The 27,758-nt window shown below is 55.8% G+C and overlaps 5 protein-coding genes across 13 annotated transcripts in view; 2 read left to right on the forward strand and 3 right to left on the reverse strand.

Annotated features, from left to right (window-relative positions):
* LOC118019749 (myotubularin-related protein 9-like) overlaps positions 1 to 11,025 on the forward strand; it is a 38,974-nt gene extending 27,949 nt beyond the window's left edge. For 2 of the 5 annotated variants that reach the window (XM_035019211.1, XM_035019212.1), the window contains 10 exons: positions 4,657 to 5,059; positions 5,237 to 5,345; positions 5,587 to 5,712; positions 5,827 to 6,000; positions 6,487 to 6,713; positions 8,187 to 8,348; positions 8,523 to 8,664; positions 8,747 to 8,967; positions 10,483 to 10,634; positions 10,716 to 11,025. In XM_035019211.1, coding sequence (XP_034875102.1) covers positions 4,875 to 5,059; positions 5,237 to 5,345; positions 5,587 to 5,712; positions 5,827 to 6,000; positions 6,487 to 6,713; positions 8,187 to 8,348; positions 8,523 to 8,664; positions 8,747 to 8,967; positions 10,483 to 10,634; positions 10,716 to 10,846 — 1,629 coding nt within the window. In that variant the 5' untranslated portion in view covers positions 4,657 to 4,874 and the 3' untranslated portion in view covers positions 10,847 to 11,025. Of the gene's footprint in view, positions 1 to 4,656; positions 5,060 to 5,236; positions 5,346 to 5,586; positions 5,713 to 5,826; positions 6,001 to 6,486; positions 6,714 to 8,186; positions 8,349 to 8,522; positions 8,665 to 8,746; positions 8,968 to 10,332; positions 10,635 to 10,715 lie in introns of all 5 variants that reach the window. The other 3 variants (XR_004681742.1, XM_035019213.1, XM_035019214.1) reach the window with 3 other exon arrangements.
* On the reverse strand, positions 649 to 2,556 carry FAM167B (family with sequence similarity 167 member B). The gene is made up of 2 exons (XM_035019223.1): positions 2,088 to 2,556; positions 649 to 1,450 (listed from the first exon to the last, which is right to left on the reverse strand). Exons 1-2 carry the CDS (start codon positions 2,346 to 2,348, stop codon positions 1,214 to 1,216), a joined length of 498 nt encoding a protein of 165 aa, XP_034875114.1. The 5' UTR covers positions 2,349 to 2,556; the 3' UTR covers positions 649 to 1,213.
* Positions 11,026 to 11,098: 73 nt separating the features above from the next.
* EIF3I (eukaryotic translation initiation factor 3 subunit I) lies at positions 11,099 to 18,489 on the reverse strand. Its single transcript, XM_035019217.1, has 11 exons — positions 18,405 to 18,489; positions 18,219 to 18,311; positions 17,015 to 17,102; positions 16,636 to 16,701; positions 15,325 to 15,474; positions 15,102 to 15,229; positions 12,810 to 12,920; positions 12,599 to 12,688; positions 12,207 to 12,280; positions 11,415 to 11,507; positions 11,099 to 11,273 (listed from the first exon to the last, which is right to left on the reverse strand). The coding sequence occupies exons 1-11, from the start codon at positions 18,405 to 18,407 to the stop codon at positions 11,192 to 11,194; spliced, it is 978 nt and encodes a 325-aa protein (XP_034875108.1). The 5' UTR covers positions 18,408 to 18,489; the 3' UTR covers positions 11,099 to 11,191.
* On the forward strand, positions 18,441 to 25,519 carry TMEM234 (transmembrane protein 234). Of its 5 annotated transcripts, XR_004681743.1 has the most exons (7): positions 18,445 to 18,541; positions 18,830 to 18,981; positions 19,798 to 19,864; positions 21,976 to 22,068; positions 22,340 to 22,928; positions 23,437 to 23,600; positions 24,405 to 25,519. XR_004681743.1 is itself a non-coding variant. In XM_035019225.1 (5 exons), the coding sequence occupies exons 1-5, from the start codon at positions 18,526 to 18,528 to the stop codon at positions 24,413 to 24,415; spliced, it is 339 nt and encodes a 112-aa protein (XP_034875116.1). In that variant the 5' UTR covers positions 18,443 to 18,525; the 3' UTR covers positions 24,416 to 25,519. The 5 variants fall into 5 exon arrangements, 2 of the variants coding, with proteins under 2 accessions (XP_034875116.1, XP_034875115.1); XR_004681745.1 differs by lacking the exon at positions 22,340 to 22,928 and having other exon boundaries at positions 18,441 to 18,541; XR_004681744.1 differs by lacking the exon at positions 23,437 to 23,600.
* DCDC2B (doublecortin domain containing 2B) lies at positions 23,314 to 27,620 on the reverse strand. Its single transcript, XM_035019226.1, has 9 exons — positions 27,352 to 27,620; positions 26,390 to 26,441; positions 25,876 to 25,952; positions 25,518 to 25,649; positions 25,098 to 25,244; positions 24,954 to 24,993; positions 24,206 to 24,437; positions 23,727 to 23,830; positions 23,314 to 23,469 (listed from the first exon to the last, which is right to left on the reverse strand). The coding sequence occupies exons 1-9, from the start codon at positions 27,618 to 27,620 to the stop codon at positions 23,374 to 23,376; spliced, it is 1,149 nt and encodes a 382-aa protein (XP_034875117.1). The 3' UTR covers positions 23,314 to 23,373.
* Positions 27,621 to 27,758: the final 138 nt, after the last annotated feature.

A 27,758-nucleotide genomic window follows, 5' to 3' on the forward strand; every position in this document is an offset into this window, starting at 1 on the left:
ATTCATTAGAGAGAGACAGAGAGAGCACAAGCAGGGGGAGACGCAGAGGGAGAAGCAGACTCCCTCTGAGCAGGGAGCCCGATGTGGGGCTCGATCCCAGGACCTGGAGATCATGACCTGAGCTGAAGGCAGACTCTCAACCATTTGAGCCACCCAGGTGCACCTTAATATTTTATTTATTTATTTGTTAGAGAGAGAGAGAGAGAGAGCATAAGCAGGGGGAGCAGCAGGGGCAGAGGGAGAAGCAGACTCCCCAGTGAGCAGGGAGCCCATCCCAGGCCCCTGAGATCATGACCTGAGTTGGAGGCAGACGCTTAACCGACTGAGCCACGCAGGCGCCCCGGTTTTGAGTGTTATTAAGCATTGTCTCACTGAAGACATCCCCAACTCCTTGTGCAGTAGAAGTAGCATAGTAGCGTTTCCAGCTGAGAGGTAAACAAACAGCTGCAGGGACCTCCTCAAGGTCTGATGGAAATGCGTGGTGGAGGGGCGCCTGGGTGGCTCAGTGAACCTGTCTGCCTTCAGCTCAGGTCCTGATCTCAAGGTCCTGGGATGGAGCTCCACATCCAGCTGGCTGCTCAGAGGGAGTCTGCTTCTCCCTCTGTCCCTCTCCCTACTCGGGCTTTCTCTTTTTTTTTTCTCTCTCTCTGACTCTCAAATAAATAAAATATTTTGAAAAAAGAAAAAAGAAAAGAAATGCACAGTGGAGCTGGCTTGGAACTCAGGTCTACCAGGTCCCGCATTCTTCAGCTGCCCCTTGACCTGTCACCTGTCATAGGGGTGATTTAGGATTTCAGGTTCTCGCCCAGTTCTGAACTTGATAAGAGGGGGAGACAGTGCTGGAGCTGAGGGAGAGATGGGGATCCATCTGTTCATCTCCACCCCAACCCAGGCAGTGGAATCCCTGGCCCCAGCTACAGATAAACACACAGCGACCTTGGGCCTGAATAAATGACTGCAGAGACCTTGATGGAAGCAGAGAGGGCCTTTATTGAAGAGTTGGGGCGGGGGGCGGTCTGTGAGCTTCTCCCCTTCCTCCAACATCCCCTCCTCAAGCTAGGGCAGCAGGGCTGACAGGATGCTGGGGCTTTATACTCCCAGAGAACTGAGTGACCCCCCAACCCTCCCACCACCCCTTGCCAGGTGCTGGCGCCTTTGAGGCACCCCTCCCTTCCTCCCTCCCAGCGGGTCTCAGGAGGCACGCAGGTGCCCCTCAGCAGAGGGTGAAGCGCCGGGCACTGATGTTCATGCGCGTGAGGCCGAGGTGCCGCAGCGGCGGCGCCAAGGCGAGGCCGGCCCCCGGCTCCAGCTCCAGCTCCAGCTCCAGCTCCGCCTCGTCCAGCAGCTCTTGGTGCAGGTGACAGGCTTGGTCCACCTTCAGCCGGTGCAGCTGGGCCCGCAGCCGAAGCAACTGCCCCGCCAGCCGCCGGTCCTGAGCCTGCATCTCCCGCTGCGGCCGAGAGGGGGCGTGAGACTGCGCACTGGTCCGCAGCCGCTCGCGCCAGTCCTCCCTTCCTGTCAACACCTGGGTCTTTGCACCGCCTGGGTCTCCCCACCCCCTCTCGCCCCAGCTTGATCCCTCCGCATCGCTCAGATCTTGCTCTAAAACTAAGGAGCGACTGTTACACAAATACAGGTCAACTAAACTGCAGTCTCCAGTTTAGAGGCTAGACATCCTTTTGTTTGCACGTACTGGGTTAAGAGCCACCTGAGTAATGCTGGTCTCCGCAGGTTCTGCCTACAGTGTGGTCAGTGCCTCATTTTGTCCTGCACTGCACCTTTGTGCTATAGCAATTCCCAGAGTAGGGGAGGCCATGCCTTCCCCATCTATGACTGGTGGCCCCGAAGGGCAGGGCTCTGTCCCCAGAGCCACAGGAGAGGTCGGTAGTAGGTAGGTTGGCTGGAATCCTGCTTCAGCAAGTCTCCCTGAATAAATCACTGGACAGGTCCATTCACGGCTCCTTAGCCCCAGGACAAAGCCACAGGAGTAGGGCAGTTGCTGGAGGTGAGGTCCATCCTCATCCCCTCCCCACACCCACAGTTGGTTCTCGGGTCCTAAGGATGACTGCCCACCCCACCCGACTCACCAGCTCCCGGCGGAGCCACTCAAGGGCAGAGTCCATTGAGTCGAAGCCGCAGAGGGTCCCGGGGCCCCCCAGCCCAGGTCTGGTTTGGGCCCTGCGCCACACCTGGCTCTGGACCCGGGCTGTCCACTCCAGATACGAGGGCCGCCGCGTCTGTAGCTGCAGCTTGGCCGTCAGGGCCTTCACAGAGTCCAGGCTCTCTTCCTCCTCATCCTCTTCATTTTCTTCCCCCACTGCCTGGAATTCCAGTGGCCCCAGGGACATGGTGGGTTTGGGGTGAGTGACGGGGCAAGGCTACAGCTCTGGGAAAGGCTGGCAGTATGGCTGGGGGGTGACCGCAGGAGCCGAGGGTGACAGAACTGTGCCAGGGAGTGTGTGATGGTGAATGTTCAGGGCGGGTCAGGGAGGCCGAGTGTGTCAGGGTGGGTGAATAGAGAGGTATGGGAGGCCGAGTGTGCAAGGGCTGGGATTTTCCTGGCCTGCTAACCCGGAGCCACGTGATGCCATCCGGATAAGGGCAGGAGGAGTCCTGCTCCTCCGGCCCCTTGGATGAATTTTATTGTCTTTGCCCAAAAGGAGACACCCTGTTCCCAGAAAGGAAGTTGCTCCAGGATGAGAAAAGCATCATCCACACTAGAGTCTTGGCCTTCTTCCCAAGACCCAAGTTAAGGGGGGTGGGGAATGGATAGAAGGCTGATGAGCTGCCCTCTGTCCTCATGACATTTGGACATGTCACGGACTCTCTGTTGGGACAGATAAATAATTTCAAGCTGTACTCTAAGGACCTTTAGGTTCCCTTGGAAATCCCTCAAGGACTATGTATGGGATAAGGGCAGAGCCGTAGATGGGCTCCTAGACCCTCCCTCTCCCTGCCCCTCCCAGGGCTTCAACCAGAGCTGTTCCCTTTTTTAAACTTTGTATTGAAAAATACCAGGGGTGCCTGGGTGGCTCAGTCGTTAAGCGTCTGCCTTTGGCTCAGGTCATGATCCCAGGGTCCTGGGATCGAGCCCCGCATCGGGCTCCCTGCTCCGCGGGAAGCCTGCTTCTCCCTCTCCCACTCCCCCTGCTTGTGTTCCCTCTCTCGCTGTGTCTCTCTCTGTCAAATAAATAAATAAAATCTTTAAAAAAAAAAAAAGAAAGAAAAATACCAGACACACAGAAAATTTCACACATCGTAAGTAATGACAAGCCTTGCTGAATTCTCCCAAACTAAACCCACTTGTGTACCCAGCACCCAGATGGAACAACTGAGCATTACTGGCATCCAGGAATGCCCCTGGCCTGTCACTACTCTCCCAATCTCTGACAGCTACCATTAGTTTGCCTTTTTGTGTACTTCCTAATGGTTCTCAAACTTTATTTTTTTTTAAATGTGTTTTGGGATTTTAAGATTTTATTTATTTGAGAGAGAGAGAGAGACAGAGAGCACGTGCACAAGCTGGGAAGAGGCAGAGGGAGAGAAGCAGTCTCACTGCTGAGCAGGGCTCAACCCCAGGATCATGATCTGAGCCGAAGAGAGAAGACAGACGCTTAACCAACTGAGCCACCCAGGTGCCCCTGGTTCTCAAACTTTAGTGTGCGTGGAAATCTCCTGGAAAACGTGTTTAAGGAGACACGTGGTGGTGGGGGTGGGGCTGATAATTTGCATTTCTAATTAATTCCCATCCCAGCTGGTCTGGAATTTTACAATTCATACTCTTTTATGTCTGGTTCCTTTCACAGATCATTCCGATTTTATGTTTATATTATGGGTGTCCACCTATGATTTCTTTTCTTTTTGTGCGTGTGTTTTTTAAAAGAAGGGTTTTGCACACACGCACACCCACACAAACCTGGAACCTGGTGGACCAAAAGGCCCTTTGAAGGCAGGTGTCTGTCTTATTCTTCTTAGTAATCAGCACTTAACACAGTGTAGGCATCAGTGTTTAAGAAAAGAAAGAATTAAAAAAAAAAAGAAATGAAAGAATAATTGGATGGATGGATAGATGGATGGATGGGTCCTCCAGTAAATCCTTTCACCTCTTGTAGTTTACCAGCTTGGGTGTGTCTCTTGCCAATCGGAAAATCCCAATGAACAGAACCTTCCTCAGTCATCTTTGTGTCCCCATACAGGGGCCAGCTCGGTGTATGGGCAATTCATATTTGGTTGAAGGATGGAGTGATAGTGAGAGGAGAGGGCAGGACTAAGCCAGGAGTGGCCCCCGAAGAGGGCGCCCTCAGGCAGGGACTTCCAGCTGTGGTGGGGGAGGGGCACCAGCTACACAGCTGCTTCCATTTAAGGTGGACTAAGGGATTTCCCCCACCCAGCCTCAGATGTAGGGGAAGGAAGCAGACAGTTCCCAGTTTCACACCCACCCTTTCCACCCCTTCCACCAGGGTACAAAAGAAGAGACGGTAATTTTTCTTTTTTAAGCCAGTGAGAGTGCCAGCTCCTAGGTTAAAAAACAAAACAAACAAAAAAAAAACCCCAAAAATGTTGAGTGCCACTGAGAACAAGGCACGAGGTGAAGGGCTTTAAGCAAGATTATTCTCCCCATGTCACAGATAGATGAAATTGAGATTTCCTTCACAGGTTCTGGCCGGCGTCCTCGCTCAGAGGTGCTGGCAGCAGGAGGGGGAAATTCCTGTGAAACTGTCCGATCCCTTCCTCCAAGGGGCCTCCTTAACAGCTGTCCTGCCGGCGTCGCCAGCTGCCCAGCCAGTTCCTGTCCCTTTCGGAGCCCGCGCTCGCCCCGCCTGACGCTCCGGGAGTCTGTCCTTCTGCTGGGCCCCAGGCCCACCACAGACGGAATGGAGTTCTCGGAGCTGATCCGTACCGGCCGGGCCCAAGCCAAGCTCCTGCGGGGTCCGGAGGCGCCCCCACTGCGTGGCACGCTATGCGTCACCGGCCACCACCTGCTGCTGTCGCCGGGGCCCCAGGCGACTTCAGACCTGTGGCTGCTGCTGTTGCGTAGGGTAGACTCCATCGAGAAGCGGTGAGCCGTGGCGGGGGCGTCCCCGTAGTTGCGGAGCTTGCGGCTCCGCGGAGGAGGGGGAAGGGCAAGCGCGGTTGGAACTGGTGCCCCCTTGCGCTGCGTCCAATCCGAATAAACTCGTTTCTCCTCCCCTGGTGGGGGGCGGGGGATACTAAGCCTAAGCCCGTCCATCCCCAGGGTCTCGGGTGACTCCGGCACCATCACGTTGCGCTGTAAGGACCTGCGAGTGTTGCAGCTGGACATAGAGGGCGTGGAAGCCACGCTGGACATCGCCCGTTCCATCGAGGTACGCCGGCGGTGCTCCCGAGGCCCTTAAGCTACCCCTGTTTCGTAACGACTCGGGAGTAAACAGGGGCTATTGCGCAGGGAGACTCAGCATCCAGTGTTATCCTGGGACACAGCTAATGGCAAGGGATGCAGGGTGGTCTAGAGTACTTGCAGAGGAGGGAGCTGCGGAGCGCAGGGGCCGGGAGCGCGCGGGTGAGAAGATTTCGACTTTGCCCAGATCCCCCGACTTCCTTCCCCAGGCGCTGTCGTCCTTGGAATCGGTCATCACTTCCTTTCCGTTCTTCTACCGTCCCAAGGGCTTGAGATTGGGCGACGCCTGGCACTTCCACCCACCCGAACGCTACTACAAGCGAGTAGCTCGCGAGGTGGGTGCGGTCGTGGGGGCCCGCGGTTGTGCGAGCGCCGGGCCTGGAAGGGGCGTGAGGACCGGGCGCTCACTGAGTGCCCTAACCTGGCCTTCGCCTCTCCCTGCGCCGCAGACCAACGCGTGGCGGCTGAGCGAGGTGAACGGGGACTTCAGCTTGTGCCCCAGTTACCCCCGCGCCGTGATCGTGCCTCGCGCCGTAGACGACGATGCCCTGGCGCGCTGCGCCCGCTTCCGCCAGGGAGGCCGCTTCCCTGTGCTCAGCTACCACCACGCTCCCAGCGGCACCGTGAGCCCGCGCGTCCCCAGACTCCGCCACTAGGAACAACTGCGGCCCTTCTTGGCCCTTTTCTGCACTGGCCCGGCCAATTCGCGGCGCGCTGGCCTCCCAGGCTCCTGCCCTCTCTGGCCCCGCCCCCTCCGTTCCCTCCGCCCTCCCCGGACTCTGACCCCGCCCCTCTGTCCCAAGACGGAGTCTTGCCAATCTGGGACGGGTCCCCGGCCGTTCGGGTCCCTGGAGCCTAGCCCGGTCTTCGTCAACCCTGGACCCGCCCAAGGTCTACTCTTCGGGTCCCTTTCCCCTCCGGCTACACCCCACCCAAGCCCGGGCCCTGCGCCTTGTAAGTTCCGCGGCTAGGTTCCCTGCGCTCCAGCCCGCCCCTGCCAGGCTCTAGACCCGCCCTAGTGTGTAGACGCTCCCGAGGGGCTCCCCGAGCGACGTCCCCGGGCCGGGGCTGGGTGGCTATGGCTTCCGGAGTGGCGTCCCCGTCCGCAGGTGCTGCTCCGTTCCAGCCAGCCCCTGACTGGTGCCCAGAAAAGGCGCTGCGCTGAGGACGAGGAGCTGCTGCGAGCTGTGCTGGCGGGGGCTCGCCCTGGGGCCCGGGGCTTCGTCTTGGACACGCGCTCGGCTCAGGCCGCCAAACAGGCGCGCGTGACTGGCGGCGGCACCGAGGCCAAAGCCGCCTACCCGGGCTGGAAACGGCTGCACCGGCCCCTGGAGAGGTGAGAGGTCTTTCTGTCCTCTTCTGGGCGCTCTCCCACCGGACTCTTTGGGGATACGAGTGTGTGTGGCGGGGGGTGGGGGGGTGGGGGGTGTAGTAGGAGTAGGGGGTGTCTTCCAGGAACCTTGGGGACTGACTGTTAGGCATTTCTGAGTAGCCATCCTATCCGGTGAGCATCCCCACTTGCACCCCCCCCCCCCCCCCACAGAGCTCATTTCTCTCTAGGTACCCCCAACCCTGCCTGGAAAGAAAAAGCCTCTGTTTACATTAAACTGGAATTTGTCTTCCACGAACAACCTCATCACACGCACACACACACACGCACGTACATGCACACGCACACGCGCACACACATGCACACACACCTCTCTCCCCATTGGTCCCAGCCCTCCCCTGAGGGCTCTACCTGCGCAGCTGTATCTATCCAGGTGGTGGTAGTACCAAGAGCAGGTCCTCAGGGGGTTTTTGTGCTTTACGGAGAGTGGACTGCTCCCCTGTCCAGAATACAAAACTGTTTATTCCTTTATTGAGCCAGTGCTGACTGAGCACAGAGGCTGGGATGGTGGCCAGCCCAGACGGGGTTGGGAGGCCAGCGGTACGTGGGCAGTGAGGGTTCAGTGTGATGAGTGGCAGCACAGAGCAGGAGCCCCTCTCCTGTGTGTAGGGAGTGCAAAGAAAGTTGCCCTGAGAACTGGAGGTGTTAGCTGGCACCTGGAAGAGGAGTTGGCCAGAGAGCAGAACATTCCAGGTGGAAGGAATGGCAGGTGCACAGGGGCAGAGCTCCTGGTCACTTGTCCTGTTTGGGGAGCTGCAAGCACTTCAGAATGGTGGACGTGTAGACTGTGGGCTAGACACAGAGAGAGACGGGGCTAAAGGGGTGACAGGGACCAGAGCAAAGGTCTTGAATGTCATGATTATGAGTTTAGACTTCATCCTAAAGGCAGGGGGCAGCCACTGAAGGCTTTTACACAGGGCTGGAAAAGTCTCCATGAGATTTTCTCGCAGGAGGTCACATTGGTGATCTTGAGCAGGGCAGTTCCTGGGAAGCAGGAGCAGGTACCAGAATCCTAAGAGTGTTGTGTTTCTCTTGTCAGACTGGGGCGCCCCAGGGAGTACCGTGTTGCTCCCATCAGACTGGGCTACTTCAAGGGCACTGGGATGCTTCCATCAAATTGGGGGTTTCCCAGGGCATTGTTTCCCAGGAGGGCTGTGTGACCCCTCCCCAGGTACCCCCCAACAGACTAGGTCTCCCCCAAGGGGTCTGGGGTCTCCTCCATCAGATTGGGGAATCCTCCAAGATACTGAACCATTTCCATCAGATTAGGTGGGCCCCCCAAATGGTCCTGTGTCCCTCTTGTCAGATGGGTTCCTCTGAGGGTTCTTTGTCTGCCTCATTGGTCTGGAGCGCTTGTTCCCAGGCTATGCTCACCAGAGCTTGGGTGGAGATGGGGTGACCGGATTCCTGCTTGTGCAGGGGATGGCCCCTACAGGAGAGTTTCGTGCGCCTGGTGGAGGCCTGTGGAGACCTGGAGCAGAGCATGGACCGCTGGCTCAGTCAACTGGAGGCCTGCCACTGGCTGGCGCATGTGAAGGAGGCACTCAGCACTGCCTGCCTAGCAGCCCAGGGCGTGAGGAGGTAAGCCCCCTGCCACGAGGCAAAGAACAGGACGGATGGGCAGGGCCCTCAACCCCTGGGCACACAGCCATGTCTCAGTAAGCACGGACAGCCTAGAAATGGGCCCATTTGGTTCCTGGCCCGCCCACCCCAGGCTGGGAAGGCCTGGCCACTGTTAACAGCCCTGGCCCACAGGGAAGGGGCCTGCGTCCTGGTGCATGGGGCTGAAGGCACGGACAGCACCCTGCTGGTGACTTCGCTGGCCCAGCTCATCCTGGACCCCTCGAGCCGGACCATAGCTGGATTCCAGGAACTGGTGGAGCAGGAGTGGATCCAGGTAAGTGGCTGCTCAGCCCCAGCCCTGCCCCTCCATCCAGAGACCCTGCTTCCTTGTGCCCATCGCTCTGCCCCCTCCCCAGGCCGGCCACCCCTTCCAGCTGCGCTGTGCCCACTCGGCCTTCTCCCATGCCCGCCCCAAGCACGAGGCACCCACCTTTCTCCTCTTCCTGGACTGCGTGTGGCAGCTGGGCCGCCAGTTCCCTCTGTCGCTGGAGTTTGGGGAGGGGCTGCTGCTGGCCCTGTTTGAGCACGCCTATGCCTCCCCTTTTGGCACCTTCCTCTGCAGCAGCGAAAAGGAGAGGTGAGCGAAGGGGGTGTCAAGGCGGGTCAGGGGCCAGGCACAGGCCAGGGTCAGATACCTGCTGCATCAGCACCGAGGTCCCTAGAAGACATCTGTCCCTTTTGGATGAGTTTCTCTTTGGGGGAAAACTCCGGTGTTTTCTCCTCCCCTGCCTCCAAATCTCACCCTTCCCCTTAACTTCTGCAAACCCAGATTTGAATGGGTCCACGGCCAGTCCTTCAGACCTACCCACTCTGTTCAGAGCCAAGAGCAAACACAGCTCTAGCTTAAAAACAAGGACTGAAGGGGGAAGTTGCTGCCAAATAAGTCATTTCTGAGGCTCTCTACCACTTTGCAGGGTTGATTCTAGTGAAGCAAAGGAGTAGAGGTTGAAAACGGAGTCAAACTGTTTGGGCTTAACTTCCGGCTCCATCACTCACCTTGCTGGTGATCATAGGAAACCTGTTTCCTGTTAGTAGCAAGGAGGCTTCTAGTAGCAGCCGGCATGTCTGGGGGCCGGGGCTGCGTGTGGATTAGCTGGGTTAAAGCATGCGAAGTGCTTGGCACAGAGCCTGGCACGTGGGCACCCCAGCAGTGGCTGTTCTTACGATCTGGTTCGCCTGTTGCCTATGCTCCCAAGCCCCCCAAAGCCATCTTTCTCTCATCAGTCTGACATGAGGGGAGGGTTCACTCCTCTTCTCGCTTTTGTTGCTCAACAACCCCCAGCCCCAACGTTGTTTTCACTGACTCCACTACTGGGTCATCCCGGTTAGAAACTCTTATCTCGATGTATCTCCCTCTCCCCGGTCCTTCATATACAGTCTTTCTCCTAAAACTTTCTTACCTTTTCCTTTCCTGGCAAAGGCCCCTCCTACCGACCCCAGTCCAGACTCTTCTTTCCATGTGGGATGTGGGAACAGCCGCCTCACTGTTCTAGCTGTCACCAGTTTAAAAAACTCACCCAACAGGGGCACCTGGGTGGCTCAGTTGGTTAAGCATCCGACTCGATTTCCGTTCAGGTCATGATCTCAGGGTCATGAGATCGAGCCCCGTGTCGGCCTCCACAATGGGCTCCGCACTGGATGTGGAGCCTGCTTGATTCTCTCTCTCCCTCTGCCCCCCACCCCCTGCTGGTGCTTTTTCTCTCTTTTTAAGAGAAAAAGACAAAAACCCACCAACACTCACTTGGGCCCTCTCCCATTTTCTTGCTCTTGGCCCTGTAGTCTCCCCTCCTAAGTACTTCCATGCTTTTGCACACCTGGTGAACTTCTGCGGACAGAACCAGCCCAAGTGGCACATTCTCAGTAACCTTCCCTGACGCTTCCAGGCAGAGCTAAATGGAACTCCTGAACAACTAGGACTTTGTCTTGTTCTACTTTATTCCAGTGTTCAGTACAGGATCTGACTAGCAAGAACATTTGCAGGAAAAAGGAGAGATTATCCCTGCCCCCAAGGTGGCTGTCACTCACCTAACCAGAGTTCCCAGTCCAGAATCCCAGAAGGCATAGCTTGAGTCTGGAAACTCACTGCCTACAGATGCCTGTGTGAAGTGAGGACTCGAACCCACTCCTTGTGGTCTGGGCTCAACCAGCCAAAAGAGCAACGGAAACTCCGGAACCCGCTCTACGTCCCCAATCCCTTGGCCATCTGGCCTTCTGTGGAGCTCCAGCCCCTGCGACTATGGCAAGGTGACCCCCTACCCCACCTCCTTCCCTGGGGAGCTAGCCCCTCTGCTCAGCTTCCTTATCTGTCCTCCTCTTCCTCCTCAGGCCTGTTTCTGCGCTGGATCCGCCCGCCTGAACCTTCAGAGGTAGCCTGGGAGAAGGTGTGGCAAATAGTGACAGATAAGAAGACCGAGGGCTTTGAGCCAACAGTTTCAGCCTCTGAGCCCCAACTTTAAGTGCTGGCTCCTTGGATAGTGGTTGAGATGTTCCGGAGACCCCTCCAGGTCCCTCAGCACCTTTGGACCTTGGATGAGGGCGCCTGCAACCCAGCCTAGTCCAAAACATACTGAAGCTCCAGGTTTGAAGTGTCTGTGGTGTAGGGAGGTCTAACTAATAAAGATCTCCATGACTGGTATCAGCTCGCTGGGGTGTCACCGAGAAGGGAAAAGGATGACACAGTCCCCACAAAATTTCTGACCAGAAACCACTTATTTCCAAATGAATTTATTACTCAGAGTCCAAAACTTTCTGTGAGCCCTGGCCCAGAAACTTCCCCTGGTCCTGATGGAGATCCAAGCTTCTTAAGCCTCAAACTCAAATTCAAAGTACTGTGGGTCAAAGTAGTGGATGCGGACATAACCATCTTCACCGCCGCTGCTGTAGCTGCAGAGAGAGCGAGCCAGGGACCAGTCAGGTGTCCCCTCTGGGGCAAGGCAGGCCCAGGGGTGGGGGGGGGGGGCAGGGCACGGGAAAGGGCCAGAGGCCAGAGTGGGGCTGAGCTTAGTTCCCTGCATGGAGCCCTACCTCTTGCCATCGGGATGGAAGGCGACACTGTTGATGGGTCCGAAGTGGCCCTTGACTCTTCCAAACTCCTCTTCAAAGGCCAAGTGAAAGAACCTGGAGGAGAGTGGTGGGAAGAGACAGGTCACTCTCCATCTCCTTCCAAGACATGCTGGACGTACCGCTCCCCAAATGCAAAGCAGAAAGTGGGGAAACAGGGATGAGGGCGAATGAACGTGAAGAAAATAAGAGAACAGTAAGACTGGACCCAAGTGTCTGCCTGCAATCCTGTGGCTAACACTTCGTTACTACCTAGTAACTCATGCATTTCATCTGCCCGATTTTATAAGGGAAGTGTATTATCGCTGTCCCCAATATACAGTGGAGGGAACCAGGCACAGAGAAATACTAGGATGGGTCCAGGGCCTCAGAGGGAGCCCATGGTCATGCCTGTTAACTGCTACACTTGTCACAGGAAGGCCACAAATCTGGCTGTACCTCTTAGCAGGCAACGAAATAAGGAAGTCTCCCCAGGTATGTGGTTTGTGTCTATCACAAAAGACACTCTGTGGGGTTTCAATCTGGAAGAGCCCCCCCTTTTTAAGATTTTATCTATTTATTTGACAGAGAGAGAGAGAGAGCACAAGCAGGGGGAGTGGCGGGCAGAGGGAGAGGGAGAAGCAGGCTCCCCGCTGAGCAGGGAGCCCCGCACGGGGCTGGATCCCAGGACCCCGGGATCATGATCTGAGCCGAAGACAGAAGGCAGACGCTTAACCAACTGAGCCACCCAGGTGCCCCTGTCCCCACTCTCTTTACCTGGCTTCAAACTTGCCAATCCTGGTGGAGGTGGTGGTTACATCCATGGCTTCCTGACCACCGCCCAGCACCACCTGAAGGGAAGAAGAAATTCTAGACAGGCCGGAAGGGCAGGCAAGTCCATTTTCTGTTTTTTACCCCCAGCCCATAAGCTTTTATATTAGTACATCAGACTGAGAAGATGCTGAGGGCAGGCCCAAACAGATCTTTTCAGTCACCTCCTGCCCTGCCCTCTGGGGCTTCCCAATCATTCAGCCTTCTCATTGCTCTGGTAATCTCCTCTCTACCTGACACTATTTCCTACAGAGTTCATATCTCAATTGCTAGATAAACGCCTAGGTCCTGGAAGCATTCTAAGGCGTCAGCAGGAAGCCCAGGTGGGGTTCCCTTACATGGTCGTAGTTGGGAGAGAGGGCAGCTGAGTTGACTGGACGTTCTGTCCGGAAAGTCTTCTGGTGTTCAAGAGTTGTGGAGTCAAAGAGCTAGAGAGAGAAGACAGGGGAAGAAAATCTGTAACAGGAGTCTTCCTGAGGGAAAGTTGGGCAAGGGGAAAGCTTTGCAGGGGGTGGGAGGAGCCCTTCCAGACTCCTCACCCAGGCTCACCTTGGCTGTGTTGTCCTTGGAGGCGGTGACAAACATGGTCATGTCCCTGGATAACTGGATGTCATTGATCTGCCTGGAGTGCTCCTTAACATTCACTAGGACCTCTCCAGACTGGGGAAGGCAAAAGAGTGAGGGTCCAAGTAGCCCGAACTCCACCAGTCCCACTGCTCTGCTGGGGTTCTATACTGCTCCCTGTCCGGGCCGGTGGGGGGCGGGGGTCTGGGGCAGGTGTGCCCAAGTATCCCCTGAACCAACATTCACCCCCACTCCCAAGCCCAAGCCCCCATCCCAACCTGGCCCACATGTACACACTTCAACACTGCTAGTCGGGCTAGGAAAACACGGGCTTCTGGTGACAAATCTACGGACCTAGTAACTAATCAGCACATCACAAGGGTAGAGCCGTTTCCACTCCCTCCTTCTTGTCCCCAGATTGTGAATAGTCACAATTTGCCGAGCACTGTGCCACGCACTCAACACCTGACTGCGTTCATCCTCACAACAACCCCATGAAGTGGGTCTTTTAAAGGACATTTTCAAAGGCAGAACGTAAGGTTCAGAGGGGTGATGTGACTCACTGGAGGTCCTGCAACCTGTAAGATGCAGAGAGCCTGCGCTCACCCCCTGCCCAGCCAGGGTCGGGGTGACAGTCCACTGGGACTGCTGCATGTCCAGCTTTTTCTAGATCTTCTCAAAGAGCCATTGCATCTCCCGACTTCCCTCCCACGCAGCAACCTGCTACAGCCAGTATGGTACAAAAAGCAGAGTTTGAGGGTCTGCCCTCAGAAGTACCTCTTGCTGCCTCAATTTCTCTCTCTAGAAAACAAGATGACTAAAAGCCCACCACCCAGGGTCACAGTAGGGACACTGGGACTGTGTCTCATTTGACTTTGTTGTGACAGGAACCTGGCCTATGTTCTGCAGACACTGATTAGATGATTAAAAGGCCTTGTGAGCACTGTGCCTCACACACAGTAGACCCTCAGAGAACTTCCTTTTCCTTTCCTGAATTATTTTTGTTGTTGTTTTTAAGTAAGTTCTATGCCCATTGCGGGGCTTGTACTCACGACCCTGAGATCAAGAGTCTCCTGCTCTATTGACTGAGCCAGCCAGGCACCCCTTTCCTGAATGATTTTTACCTACTCTGTGAGAGGGATGTATTTTTGTCTCCTCCATCAATGTGGACACATGGTAGGGACCTATCTGGCTCCTGCATTTCGGGGAGTAAGCCCCAGCTTTGCAGTCAGGCCTATCTGAAGGCACAGAACAGCTCCACTAGGTGCTCGCACCAAGCATCATGTATGCCTTTGACCTTGGTTCCCGTTCCTTTCCTGCAGGTGGGTCTGGGGCCTAGTGGACTACAGTCAGTGTTTGCTGAGTGACTGACTAGCCCTTATGGTAGTACACGCCAGCATTGCCCAGGGACCCGGGCACCCAAATGAGAATCCAAGACAGGCCGGCTTGACCCTTTCCTTACCCCCCATCTCATCAGTCACCCCTAAATAGCTCTTGACTCTGTCAGGGGCTTCACATCCTCAGAGCTATTTCCTCATTCAGGTCCATTCTCTGAACTAAGCCTGCAAAAGCTTTCTAAAGAGAAAACTCTGATCACCAATCACCATTTAAAGAGTCCCTACTGCCCAAAAGAAAAACAGAGTTACTTACCTCCTGACACTCAAAAAAAAATCTAGTCGCCACTCACTTCCCCCAACACTGTGTCCCAACAACCCTAGACGCTTCTGAACAATCCCCCCATTCCCTTAACTCTGTGCTCTTGTGGGCACTGTTTTTTCCGCCTGTGGAACGGCCTCCTCTTCTTGCTTGAAGCTCCACTATTCTTCACGGGTTAATGTACGGGCCACCGTCTCTGTGACAGAGGGCACCTTCTCTACTTGGCTGAGACCTCTACGGCGGCACAACTCACAAACCAGCTCCTGGGTTAGCCGTCTGCCAGTCTGGCTCCCTGGCGGCAGGGCCCACGTCTGATGCGGGTCTTTGTCCTCAGAGCCCAGCACGAGGCCTGGCACTCAGTGGCGGCAGGAAAGGGCTTCCTTGTGATCACTGTGGACGTATCCAGAGTACTCTGTGACAAGTTTTTCAAACGCCTGATGTCATTTGATCCTTGCAACATTTTACAGATAAACAGACTCCGTGAAGTTACTTGCCTGGGTTCATGTAACTAAAAAGTGGTGGAATCTGTGTCCGAACCCAGCCCTTGCTCTTCACTGCTGCGCTATCCTGCCTCTTGAACGGAATCATTCTGCTGGGCGTGGGCCCCACCCTCCCCCTCACCTTGGCGCTGTACTGGTTGAGCTCTCCGCCTTCGTGGCCTGCGATGATGCACTCCCCCAGGGGTCCCCAAACAGCACTGGTGATCTTGGAGTCGTTGCAAGGGATCTTCATGTAGGGCTCATTGTTGTCTGTTGGGGGTGGGGGGGTGAAGATGTCAGGCCGTGGGCTCTGGAGCCGCGCCCTTCACCCCAGCCCCAGTCCCAACCCCGCAGCGCTGGCTCACCGATCTGGCTTGGATCCCGCAGGTCAAAGAAGCTCACAAAGCACTGGTAGCCCATCTGCTTGTCGGTGGAGAACATGATGATGTTGCCCCCAAAGTCAAAGCCACACGTCCGGACAGCTGAATTGGTCTTGAGGAGGGCCAGCTGCTTCCCTGGGGACAGGCAGAGTCTGGGCTACCCTTTGCCCTATGCCATCAAGGGGAGGACACGCCACATCTGCCTATCCTCCTGTCCGCTGTGTCCCCTGCTCTAGTGACCACAGCCCCCGCCACCGCCGCCTCCCCACCATCTGTCCTCAGACATCCTGCTGCTACGCACTGCTCACAGTGCGTAGCAATACGTCCGTCTTCTCCTCAGAATGCCTTCCTCCAAAACAAGGATCTGCTCGAACTTCTCTGCATGTCCCCAGAACCCAGCATCGACCTGGCACAGAATTGGGTGCCCAGTAAATATTTACTAGATGGAGTAGCTTAATAGGCTCCCGTGTCTTCGGCCTGTTCTTCCAATACTCCCCGCTGCTACCTGAGCTCGCCAAAATGAAACATACCCTTCCCTGCTCAAGGACCTCCACGGCATGCCAACTCCTGCAGAACGAAGACAAGCTCCTGAGTCTGGCATTTGAGGTCTATTCTGACCCTAGCCTGCCGCCTCTTCTCTCCTATTTCATCCCCCAAGAAGCAGGAGCTCCCATCAGATCAGATGACTTGGAGAGGATACTTGCCATGCTTTCATTCCAGAATGTGCTAAAGTGATGACCTCTTCCTCATCCTTTAAGCCCCAGCTCGTGTGACATTTACCTTGGGAAACCTTGCCGGGTTGCTCCCATCCCCACTCCAGGCAGTCAGCTGCCCCCACTCTGGCCTTCCACAGTGCTCTGTGCTTTCTCTAAGGTGCCTTATAGCCTACTGCACTGCCTCTTTTCTTTTCTTTTTTTTTTTTTTTAAATTTTTTTTTTTTTTTTTTTTAAGATTTTATTTATTTGAGAGAGAGAGAATGAGAGACAGAGAGCATGAGAAGGAGGAGGGTCAGAGGGAGAAGCAGACTCCCCGCTGAGCAGGGAGCCCGATGCGGGACTCGATCCCGGGACTCCAGGATCATGACCTGAGCCGAAGGCAGTTGCTTAACCAACTGAGCCACCCAGGCGCCCCTGCACTGCCTCTTTTCTTGTCTGTCTTCTTCTCCTTGTCTCTTTCTCGTTCCTTAGAACAGGAGCCATCTCTGGATTTATCTCTGTTTCCCCAAAACCTGTTCACCTAAACAGGTACGCTGTAGGTCCTCACTGTCTGGTGAAAAAGTAAACGATCCAGGCTTACCTGTTTCACAGTCCCAGAGACGACAGCTATTATCAGCTGAGCCGGTGAGGACATGTTTGGTGTCCCCTGAAGAGGGTGTTAAGAAACATGACTGAGTTCATCTGAGCCCTCGTCCTCCTGGAAAACCAACTGAATTACCTCCCCGTTCAGCCCCAGACAGCCTTTCTTCCTCTCTTACCTCAGAGCATTCTAACCTCCTCATCTAGAAACAGAACTTGTCTTGAATGGTCCCTCAACCAGTGAAGGGATCGGGTATTAGGAAGTAGGTTATCATTCCCTAGACCCACAATAGCATCCCAAACTCCCAACTCCCAAGTCGGCAGCCTCTCCGTTGCTCGCAGACCCTGGCAGCACAGACTCAGAGCAAAGACAAGGATACAGTCAGCGTCTACACACCACACAGCTCCAGTATGGCCCGTGTAAGTGCCCAGCCTCTCACCGTTCACAGAGTACCACACATTGACAATCTGGAGGAGTCAATGACAGTGTGACAGATGGTAAGCATCCCAGGCAATGGCCTCCTACTTAAGAGGTTCCCCAGAAACCCTCAGCAGCCTCTAGCCAGGCCAGATTTTGCCCTCTCTTGCTCATCTCTTGGGAAACAGCAGGTTGCTGGTAAAAAGACCAACTCCTGGATTTTCCTCCTTCCTGCAGGTAAGTGGCAGGGGAGTCAGGGGGCTTGCAAAAACATCTACATGCCATTGTCCCAGTCCTTCCCGAAACCCTCCACTACAGTGTTTCTTTTCTCTGAGCTTATTTTCTTGTCTGTAAAATGGACACAACAATAATGCCTTCTTCAAAGGGTATCTATGAGGCTTCAATAAAATGATGTCTAAGGAATTTAAAATATAAGTGACTAACAATTCTCTACTAATACACACTAGGTACTTACTGTGTAAGCTCCTTACTTGAATGATCTCATTTAACCCTGAAGACAACCCCATGAGGGAGGTACTATTAATACCCATAATTTATAATAAGGGAAACCAAGTTTAGAAAGGTTAAATGACACGCTCAAAGTCACACTGTTACTCGGATGCAGGGCTCAGGATTCAAATCGGGTCGGCTGGCTTCCGAACTCCCACTTTTAGCCGCGAGAGTTAACGTCTTCCATACGGAGGTGTCCCAAAAGGCAGTACATGAGGGTCTATTTGCACTCAGTGAAAAGCAGGATGGGGCCCAGAAGGACCTACTGAAATGAGACCAGGGACACCTCCCCCAGTAAAGTAGTCCTCTGTTGTCCCTCACTGTCCAAGGATCAGCTTTCCGCTTCTAGAGGTGGTCCGTTCCCCTACCCTGGAAGAATAGTCACTCTTGTCCCCATCTCCCTTCCATGATGGTCTCTTGCTCTTGTGCTCCCGGCCACTCCTCCCACCAACAACAGTGTTCTTTCCCAGTATAATGCTCTCGCCCACCTACTCCAGGGGTGGTCTCTTCCTCCTCTCCTAATCGGGAGCTCTTTGGTTCCCTTCTCACGGCAAAAACGGCTTGTCCACCCCTTGCCCTGGCAGAATGAACTCGCCCCCTCCCGACGCCTCCCCCCGCCCCAAGATCCCGCCGGCCCGCCCTCTGCCGACGCTCACAGGGTCCTTGGCCACCGTGAAGAGGAGGTCTCCCTCACGGTTGTACTTAATCTGCGTAATGGATCGCTCATGGCCCTGCAGCAGGATCGGCTTCTGTGGGGACAGGACAGGTGTGTCAGCGCCCAGGATCGACCCCTGCCCCAGTCCCAGACCCCCACGCTAACACCGCAACTCAGGAGAACTCACCATCCCGGCACTGACGCGAGGAAAGAAGCAACGTGACTAGGACCGGAAGAGGCTTTGGGGCCACTTCCGGATTGTGGGTCTCCGCCCCTTCGTTCCCGGAAGTGGAGGGAGCGGCGTTGCCATGGCGGCGTCTCTGGGTGGGTGGGCGGCCCCGCCCCTCTAGGGGCTTCCCAAACCTTGCCCGGAGTTCATTTCCCGCCCCACCTCCACTACCTGACCTTCACCCCTGCCCGAACCCCAAACTCCGGGCTCTCGGACCCATCTCCCCGGCCTCCCGGGGCCTGTCCTACCCGCCAATCGCACCCGGCGCGTCGGAGAGCGAGGGAGGGATGTGGGGGTGGCTGGCTGGGGAAGGGAGGTACGAGGAGGGCCGGGCCGGCGGGCAGCGGTTTTTGGGGGGTGAGTGACCTCGCATCTCCATCCAGGACAGGTGCTGGCTCTGGTGCTGGTGGCCGCCTTGTGGGGTGGCACACAGCCGCTGCTGAAGCGGGCCTCCTCCCGCCTGCAGCAGGTTCATGAGCGGACCTGGGCCCGGCAGTTGCTGCAGGAGATGAAGACCCTCTTCTTGGATACTGAGGTGTGTCTGTGAGTGGCCCCTTTCTCGCGCATAGCTGCTAAAAATTTGGTCTCTGGAATCAAACAAGGCTGGGTCAGAATCTGCTCCCCACCAGCTTACTCGCTAGAAGCTCTTGGACGAGTCACTTGTCCTCCTTGAGCCTCAGTTTCATCGTCTGTAAAATGGGAATGTTAATGGTAACCATCTTATTGGGCAGTTGTGAGGATTCAGTGAGGTGAGGCACATAGAGCACTTAACACTGGGTCCAGTACGGAATTAGTGTTCAATCTATGGGTGCTATTACTAGTATTTTATTGGTGATCCCTCCAACAGACCTTCCATGGGAGGACTTGGGGCTCAGATTGACCCTGGGGCGGGAGGGTAAGGAAGGATATGGAGAACTACCTCTGACCCCAGTGCTGCCAGTCTAGGCTAGTGGGAAAGACAAGACATAGACACAACCACCTCTCAGGACTAAGGGCCACGAGAGAGGTACTGATTAAGTGCTTCCTGAGTTTACAGGAGGGAGGCTGGAGCTAGGAGCCTCTAGGAATGCTTCTTGGAGGGAGTGACATTGGCATTCAGGGACTTGCGGGATGGGGAAGATGGGGAGAATGGGAACTAGCAGGGCTGAGGGAGAAGCATTAAAGGCAGAGGCATGAGTTCAGTCAGCAACTTGCTGGGTCCTTTTCAGTGGGTAATCACTCTTTGGACCCTTATAGCTGTAAGGAAGCTTCCTTGTAGCTTCCTTCAAGGAAGGGCATTATCTAGAAGCTCAAAGAAGGCACTGCTTCTCAGTCAAGCATCACGTTGACTGCAGATTTCTTCTGTTTCCAGTACATGATGCCCTTTTTCCTCAACCAGTGTGGCTCCCTTCTCTACTACCTCACCCTGGCATCAACAGGTGGGTCTCTGACTTAGAACTGCTATGCTCAGTGCTGGAGGCCACCTGGAAGAGTCACTTGGGGAGGGGGCCTGAAACACCCTGTTGCCATGAGTGAGGGAGAGCCCACTATCTCTGGTTCCCTCTTTGCACCCTCTTCTCTAAGCAGCCGGGGCACAGTGGGCTGATTATGAGTATGCTGCCAGGCACCTGGTTTGGTTTGAAGCCTGGTGGTCTTGTGCAGCAGTGGAGTCAGAGGGGAGGTTCATTTTGCTGTGCCAGCGGCTGGCCTTGACTCTCCTGCTTCCACGGTGTGCTACCTGCCTGACCTTGAGCAAGTCTCTTATTTGAGTGTTGGTTTTATACGATGGTTTTTGTAGCATTGAGAGGATTAAATTCAGTGTATGGGAAGCATCTAGCAGAGTAGCTGGTGCACACTGTAGGTGCTCAGTAAGTATATATTTCCTTCCTCCCCCTGATTGTTGACTGTCCTCTGCTGCATCAGATACTGTACTAGCAGGCGCACCTGGGTGGCTCAGTCGGTTAAGCGTCTGCCTTCAGCTCAGGTCACGATCCCAGGGTCTGGGGATCGAGCCCCGCATCGGGCTCTCTGCTCCGCGGGAAGGCTGCTTCTCCCTCTGCTGCTCCCCCTGCTTGTGTTCCCTCTCTCGCTGTGTCTCTCTCTGTCAAATAAATAAATGAAGTTGTTTTTTTTAAAAAAAGATACTTTACAGCTGTACTACAGAGATATTGCAGGTTTGGTTCTGGACTACCGCACGATACAACAAATGTTGCAGAGCAGATCAGATGAATTTTTTGGTTTCCTAGTGCATATAAAAGTTATGTTTAGGGGCGCCTAGCTGGCTCATTCAGTGGAGCATTGATCTCAGGAGCATAAGTTCGAGCATAGCATTTACTTAAAAATAAAATTGAGGGGCGCCTGGGTGGCTCAGTCAGTTAAGCGTCTGCTTTCAGCTCAGGTCATGATCCGAGGGGCCTGGGATTGAGTCTCACATTGGGCTCAGCGGGGAGCCTGCTTCTCCCTCTCCCGCTGCCATTCCCCCCGCCCCCCCAACTTGTGCTCTTTGGCTCTCTGTCTGTTAAATAAATAAATTAAAATCTTTTAAAAACCTGTCTTTTTTTTGAAGATTTTATTTTATTTGTCAGGGAGAGAGTGTGTGCGTGCATAAGCAGGGGGACAGCAGGCATTGGGCAAGGAGCCCGATGGGGGCTCGATCCCAGGACCCCGGGATCATAACCTGAGCCAAAGGCAGTCGCTTAACCAACTGAGCCACCCAGGCGCCCCTGCTTCTGACATTTGACATTTTCTTCTCTTACCTCCATAAGGCCCAAGCCTGAGCTGAAACAGAATCAGATGGGCTTCACCGGCTCTTTTGTTTGTCCATCTCCGTTTAGTTCAATCAGGGCACAGGCTTTGGAGTCCAGCAGGCCTTGGTTTAAGTCGTCGGTTTGCCTCAATGTATGTGTCTTCTTTGAGCTTTTGTTTCCTTTACACAAAGTGATGATGCTCTTCTCTCAGTGCTGTTGTGAAGATCAAAGGAGATGAGTACACAGTTGGCACTTAATAAATGGTGGCTGTGCTGTTACATTCATCCTACTGCCTCCTTTAGGCTTGGGGCCTATCTGTCCTGATATCCTTGCGATCGCAGGAGCTCTTCGAGTGCAAAGACCTCATCCTTATCCGCAAACCAGGGTGGTCCCAGACCACCTTATAGTTCGGGTCTTCGTGCTGGAGTGGAGGGAGCACTGAATTTAGAGTCGGGAAACCTGGTTTGAATCCTGAGCTTTGCTGTGATTTCATCGGGGAAATGAGATACTTTTTAAAGATTTTATTTATTTATTTGATAGAGCACAAGTAGGCAGACAGGCAGAGAGGCAGGCAGGTGGAAGGAGAGGGAGAAGCAGGCTCCCTGCTGAGCACGGAGCCCGATGTGGGACTCGATCCCAGGACGCTGGGATCATGACCTGAGCCGAAGACAGAAACCTAACCGACTGAGCCACCCAGGTGCACCCCCCTTTTTTTAACAGGCTGTCTTGATAAAATGTGTTTTGTGCCTAGAAAGGCATTTTTTTGGCATCTCAGAGATTTTTTTTTCATTCTGATCACTCAGATCTGACCCTAGCTGTGCCCATCAGTAACTCTCTGGCCATCGTCTTCACACTGATTGTCGGGAAGGTCCTCGGAGAAGATATTGGTGGAAAAGGTAAGTCAGGTCACTGCAAGTGTGGGAAGCCACTCCTTGGGCCTTGCCACCCCGGTTAGTCCTTTCCCAGAGCTGGCTCCACGGGTGGGGAGGAGAGGATCTTTCCCCATCCCTCCCCTTTCCTCAGCAGCTCTCCTGCTTCCTTATGGCCATCAGAGTTTCCTTCCCCTGGACATTCTGGGGACAGACCCCATTTGCACTGGTCCCTCAGCCCTGCACCAGCTCCTAGCTTGGCTGGGCTCAGCCCCTCAATTTCTGCCCGTTCTCCCAGGAGCATTCACAGGCATGGTGCTCACCGTGGTGGGGATTGCACTCTGCGTCACGAGCTCCGTGAGCAAGACCCAGGGGCAGCTGTCTGCCCTTTGAGTGGGCCCACACCACCCTCCAGCCCTTCTGTGTCCAGGAAGCCCCTGAGCCGTGAGGCACAGCCAGTGAGCAGACGGACCTAGCACTTCCCCCTGAGCCTCAGCGCCCTCACCTCTTAGGGGGCGAATAGCTACCTCGTGGTGGCTCTCACGGGAGAACCGCAGGGAGTGATCTGTTCAGCTGCTTGGATTTAGCACGAGAGACTTCATACCTCCCCAGCAACCTTTCTGCCCCGCAGCGCTCCTCGTGCTGTCATGTCAGGCCCCTAGCCCAGCCACCATCACTATGGCCCGATCCAGATTATCACAGCAGCTGGGTCCACGGACCGCCTGGAGACGGCCAGCCGCCGTCTGTGCCCAAGATGCAAACAGGAGGCCTCGGCTGCCAGAGGCCTTGGCTGGCTGAGGCAGGGACCTGAGGGGAAGAAGGGACGTCGGAATGGCAGGTGTAGAGGAGATGAGCAGTCTAGGAGCCTTGCCTGGCCCACCTAGAAGGTGGGTGGAAATCTTCAACTGCCTGCCCTTCTTAGACAGCCTGGGGCCCCGGCACCGCGTCACTTCTGCCACGTGATGCGGTGCCCGGCGAGGGGTAGCCTCAAATAAATCCGCACCGAACAGACGGAGGACAGTTAAGTATTCTTTTATTGCAGCAGACCTGCTCCCAAGTTTGTAGTCTCCCCCTAAGCTCGGTTAGCTCCTCCTGTCTCTGACCAGAGAACCCTATAGGAACATGGTCTCCATGGCTAGGGCTGCCCGGCTCAGAAGGAAACGAAGACTGGGCTGTGGGTTTAGGAGCAGAAGAGTGGGGCGGGGCTGAGGGGGCTACAGGGTATCCTGTGAGCCCAGGGGCAGCGCTGGGTCCCCTCGAACAGGCTGCTGGAGACGAGGATAAAAGGTGGCTGCAGAGTGCCCGCCCCAGGTCCTGGCTGGACAGCGGCTCTCAAGGTGGCAGAGACGGGGTTGAGGCTGAGACCACTGCCCCAGCCCCAGGCTGCTTTTCCAGGCACAGAGCCTCGTCCACCATCTGCGCTGCCCTCTGGAGGAGGCGGAAGGCCGTACAGAACAGAGCATTAGTGTCCCTTGTCGCCTCCAGCCCTCAGCTGAAGTTTCTGACCACAGGAAAGGAAGAGACTTTACAAATTTGGCTCTGCCCTCTCATTTAACAAGGTAGGAGGTTGGGCTTGGAGAGTTAGATCTGCTCACAGTCCCAAGGTGGGGGCTCTCCTGGGACCCCAGGCTGCCATTCCAGCTCAGAGCTCCTGAACCAACATACTGCATCCAGTCCCCGCCCACCTGATCCAAGGGTTCCTCCGTGCAGGTGTCTTCATCATCTGCCACTTCCTGGGCCCCTGCTGTCTCCTTCCTCGGGTGGAGAGCCTCATACACTCCCTTGACTCCTGATGAAGGAGGCAGTGTCGGTGGATGCCCAGGCTGAGGAGCCCTGAGCCTTTTCCTTGCCCTTCTCTCCCAGCCCCTTCCCCTCCACAGTCCCCACTACCTTGGAGGCTGGCAGGGTAGCTCTGAGGCAGGCCATTGGCCCCCATCCCTTCCAGATCCCACCCTTGAAGTTTCCCTGTGCCTCGTTTCATATTGCCAGCTCCCCACAAAGAAGCCAGGGACTGCGTGTGCACGTGGGGCAGCGGGAAAGATCTGTGTTGAGGCCAGGGCCAGCTCTGTCCCCGGGCATTCTGCCCCCATGGACCTCTCCCACAACAGGGACCATTCTGTGTCACTGTCAGAGGGTGGGTGAGAAGGGCCCAGGGTCCCCTCACCTGAGGGAACTGAGAGCGTGGGGAGCCTGTTGCTTGGCTGAATGGCCTGTTGGGGTCTGGCATAGAAAGCAGATGGCTCAGTGGGGCTTGGTTCCTTTGGAGAGGGCTGGGATGCCTGTGCCCTGGGGCCCTGGGCCTGTAGAGGACATACTGGGCTTGGACTGGGGGTGATGGTTGTTCTTGCCTTCTCTCCTGCCAGGCCAAGCTTGAATGCCCCTGGTGCCTGTGGGAGCTGGGGAGAGATGCCATCCGTCTCATAGCCTGCATCCTCCCTCCCGGCTCCCTCTTCCCATCAGGCTGCCTTATCCGGGGACAGAGCCGCTGGTGCCCGGCACTCAAGAGGCCCAGTGAAGCCAGGCCGTGTCCTCCGACCCCCACCCAGTGCTCACTGGCTCATTTCTTGGGAAGGCTCAGGCCTGGGATCAGCTGGGGAGCTGGACCCTGCTACGCCAAAGAGGCCAGTTCTCTCCCCCAGCGGCCCGCTCGGCCAGCAGAGTCCGCAGGTGTTCGTTGAGCCAGGCTGAGCTGTCTCCAGCTTCTGGTCTGGCCCTTGCCACTCAAGACCTGTGTCCCCCTGAGCAGCTGACTTCACTCCGGGGAACCTGACTGCCTCCTCTGGGAAATGGGAAATGGTAACCTGTGTTCCACAAGAGGATGCAGTGCGATGTGGAGAGAGCCTGAGCTGGAAGAGAGGCCAGCCAGTCACCCCCCTCCTTGCCTGCCTCCCATGGCCTCCCCCGTCACCTACCCGCGGCTTGTGGGGCTTAGACTTTGGGTCTGGCGGGTGCCTGCAATGAAAACAAAGGGTTTATAGCAAGTAGGCAGAGCAGGCATGGGATCAGGGTGGTTTCCTCTGCTCTACCCTGCCGCCTCGCCACTGACCCGTCCGTACCAGCAGCCCCTGGGCAGTGAGGGGCTGGGCACCAGCAGCTCCACATAAGGGAGGGCCTGGAACTCCTCTTCTCCGACCGCCACATAATAATGGCCGTTCACCAGAGCCTCTCTTGCTGACAGTGGGAGCCCCTCCAGGCTGCAGAGTCTGGGAGAGAGAGGTAGGTGGGTAAAGGCCAGCGGACAAGATGCCTCTTCACACTCGGCAGACTATGACGGGGTACGCGCTGGCCGCTGACCCTCCGAGCACCCGGGCCAGTCACCTCGGCTCTGCCCTGGCTCCAGGGGCTCAGCTGTGGGGGCCTCTCCCTGTGGCGTAGAAGGAAGTCCCATTTGGGGAGACGTGCTTTCCTTTCACCTTGTTGTCCGCTAGGACAGCCGGGACCAGCAGGGAGGCTCCCTCCCCGGGGCCCACACTCACTTGCACACAGCCCCAGCCTGCAGTTTGGCCTTCTCAGTCAGGAGCTTCAGCACGGTTTCCCAGTCCTCGCCAGCAGCCTGGGACAGCTTCAGGCTAAATGGCGGACTTACCAGGTCCCCATTCCTGAACACACTGGGACAAAGAGCAGCCTGGTAAGGAGAGGGGTCCCCAGAACGCCCCACATGTGAGAGGAAGAAGGGCAGCACGGGGCCGGAAGATTGTCTACAAACCGGGGCACTGGTCCGTTTTCACCCATCAGGCATGTTGGGACCAGGGGCTCTGGAAACAAACCCACCCACATTTTCTTGGTCTCACTGAAACAAAATCTATGCTCCTGCTCCCCGACATCGGCACTCACTGGATGTAGCAGGGGGAACCTGCAGGTGGTCGCGGTCCAAGGGTCCTGTCACCTGGGTGGTGAGTCACAGGAGGACCCTGAAACCCAAGGCAGGCCCTCAGATCAGGAGAGAGTTGAGGACTTTGGCTAGGGGTGGGTCAGTCCAAGGTGGGTAGGGTGAGTGAAGGAGGGGGCAAGGAGGGATGGGATGGGTCACACCTTTCACCAAAGGAACATTCTACCTCCCCGTAGTCACATTCCAACCACTACCTTGCCCCCATATGTTTTACAGCTTCCTCTTTCTATTGGGGACCACAACCTGGTGATAAAGGCTGGGCGAGGAGCAAGGCATAGTCTTGAAACCCTGTACCCCAGGAAGGGTAGCAGCTGGCTCCAGAGTGGATGTGGAGAGTAGCCCCCAGGGACCTGACAGATCCTGTTATTTCCAGAGCCCCTGATTTCCCAGATGAAACTGGGGGCAATCCCAATAGGGGTGAGAAGACAGGGCTGGAGGCCAGCCTCCCCCAGGACTCACTGGTAGTCTGCTGCCCTTCCCACCTGGATCCTTCCGTCTGGGGGATAAATAGCTGAAAGGACAGATGGGTCACAAGTCATCTTGGGAAGCCTGAGACCTCAACACCCTGGTAGCTGCCAGAGTGAGGGTCTAGGGCTACAGCTTACCAGGGATCCATCCCCACCGGGATAGTCTCAAGACATCTGTCCAGAAACAGACGCTGGCCCTTGAACCTGCCCTAGGGCCCAGCGTGAGGCTGACCATCTGGACTGGGGGCTCAGACACAAACCGTTAAAGGTCAAGAGAAACTAGTTCATTAAGCGTCATACTCTATCTCAGAAATTTTCTCATTCACGAGCTTTCATCTCATTTTCTGTGACAGAGAAAGTTACGTGACCTACAGTAACACGGAAGTAAGTGACAGCCCAGATTCTAAGTCTGTCTGGCTTCCCACCCCTTGCTCCTTACGCTACCATAAGCAACCCCAGGGGACAGCTGAGTAGCACCTAGAAGTCAGATCTGAGTTGGGAGCTCAGATACTTAAATTCTTCTCCCATCTTGGAAGGCATGGCCCCACCCTACAAATGGGGATGACCCCAGCCCGTGGAGAGCACAGGATGCCTAATCACAGCAGGGAGGAAGCGATGGATGGATTTAGCATTTGGTGATGGTGGTGGTAGCGGATCCAATCAAGAAGAGCCTTTGGAAAAAGGGGCTCCAGCTGCAGGAGAATGTTCTCCTCGAAGCCTGGTCCTGACTGTGGTGGGCATGAACATCAGTGTCATACTTGGCCTAGGGCTGTGGCTTCGCTGTTTGTAACCTGCGTACTCTGAGGCATCTGAAGAGTGGGGAGAAGACCGCCCCTGCGTCGGGCTGCTGTATCCCAGAAGAGAACACAAACGCACAGCAAGCACTGAACATGAATACTATCGCTCTTGCAGGTCCCTCCCTCCCGCAGCTCTAACCAGCCCTGGCCCACTCACTGCAGCTTGCGGAATCTTTCGAAGCCAGCAGCCACATACTGCCCTCCATTCTGCAAGTCGGCCAGGTCCGTGACAGGGTGGCCACCACGAGGCGTATAGAGGGCCCGCACAGCCACTGGGGCCTGCACAGTCGAGGTCACCTCACGGAGGAAGGTCTCCAGGGTGGGGAAGCGGCGTTGGCTCACCACCAGCTGGCGGCCTGGGGAGAAGGGGTCCCCGTTCTGGTATACCACCACCCTCTTGGCTGCTGGATTGCCACCACCGGCCATCGTGTGTCCTCAGCGAGAGACGCAGAGCCGTTGCCAGGCAACTAAGGCGGGCTGGGAGCAGGGCCGGTCAGAGGTGGAGTCCTGCTCCCTCACCAAGGAAGGTGGGAGAGACTGCAGGGCCTTCAGGGTCTCATCCAG

Source organism: Mirounga leonina, unplaced genomic scaffold (genome assembly GCF_011800145.1).
Source record: "Mirounga leonina isolate KUSES-001 unplaced genomic scaffold, KU_Mleo_1.0 Mir_173, whole genome shotgun sequence".
Lineage (NCBI taxonomy): Eukaryota > Metazoa > Chordata > Mammalia > Carnivora > Phocidae > Mirounga > Mirounga leonina.

Bases quoted from the DNA above. Each gene is read 5' to 3' on its own strand.
- TMEM234 (XM_035019224.1), top strand. The intron at 18,982-19,797 runs GTGTGTCTGTGA...TTCTGTTTCCAG, and splicing joins CCCTCTTCTTGGATACTGAG to TACATGATGCCCTTTTTCCT. The intron at 22,069-22,339 runs GTAAGTCAGGTC...CCGTTCTCCCAG, and splicing joins AGAAGATATTGGTGGAAAAG to GAGCATTCACAGGCATGGTG.
- DCDC2B (XM_035019226.1), bottom strand. From the start codon at position 27,620: ATGGCCGGTGGTGGCAATCCAGCAGCCAAGAGGGTGGTGGTATACCAG. The intron at 26,442-27,351 runs GTGAGTGGGCCA...CTGTCCTTTCAG, and splicing joins GAAAGATTCCGCAAGCTGCA to CTATTTATCCCCCAGACGGA. The intron at 25,245-25,517 runs GTGAGTGTGGGC...TCTCTCTCCCAG, and splicing joins CAGGCTGGGGCTGTGTGCAA to ACTCTGCAGCCTGGAGGGGC.
- EIF3I (XM_035019217.1), bottom strand. The intron at 12,921-15,101 runs GTGAGGGGGAGG...TGCCTTCCCCAG, and splicing joins TCAACCAGTACAGCGCCAAG to TCTGGAGAGGTCCTAGTGAA. The intron at 12,281-12,598 runs GTAAGGGAACCC...TCTTCCCTTCAG, and splicing joins TCTCTCCCAACTACGACCAT to GTGGTGCTGGGCGGTGGTCA.
- FAM167B (XM_035019223.1), bottom strand. From the start codon at position 2,348: ATGTCCCTGGGGCCACTGGAATTCCAGGCAGTGGGGGAAGAAAATGAA. The intron at 1,451-2,087 runs GTGAGTCGGGTG...TCTCGGCCGCAG, and splicing joins AGTGGCTCCGCCGGGAGCTG to CGGGAGATGCAGGCTCAGGA.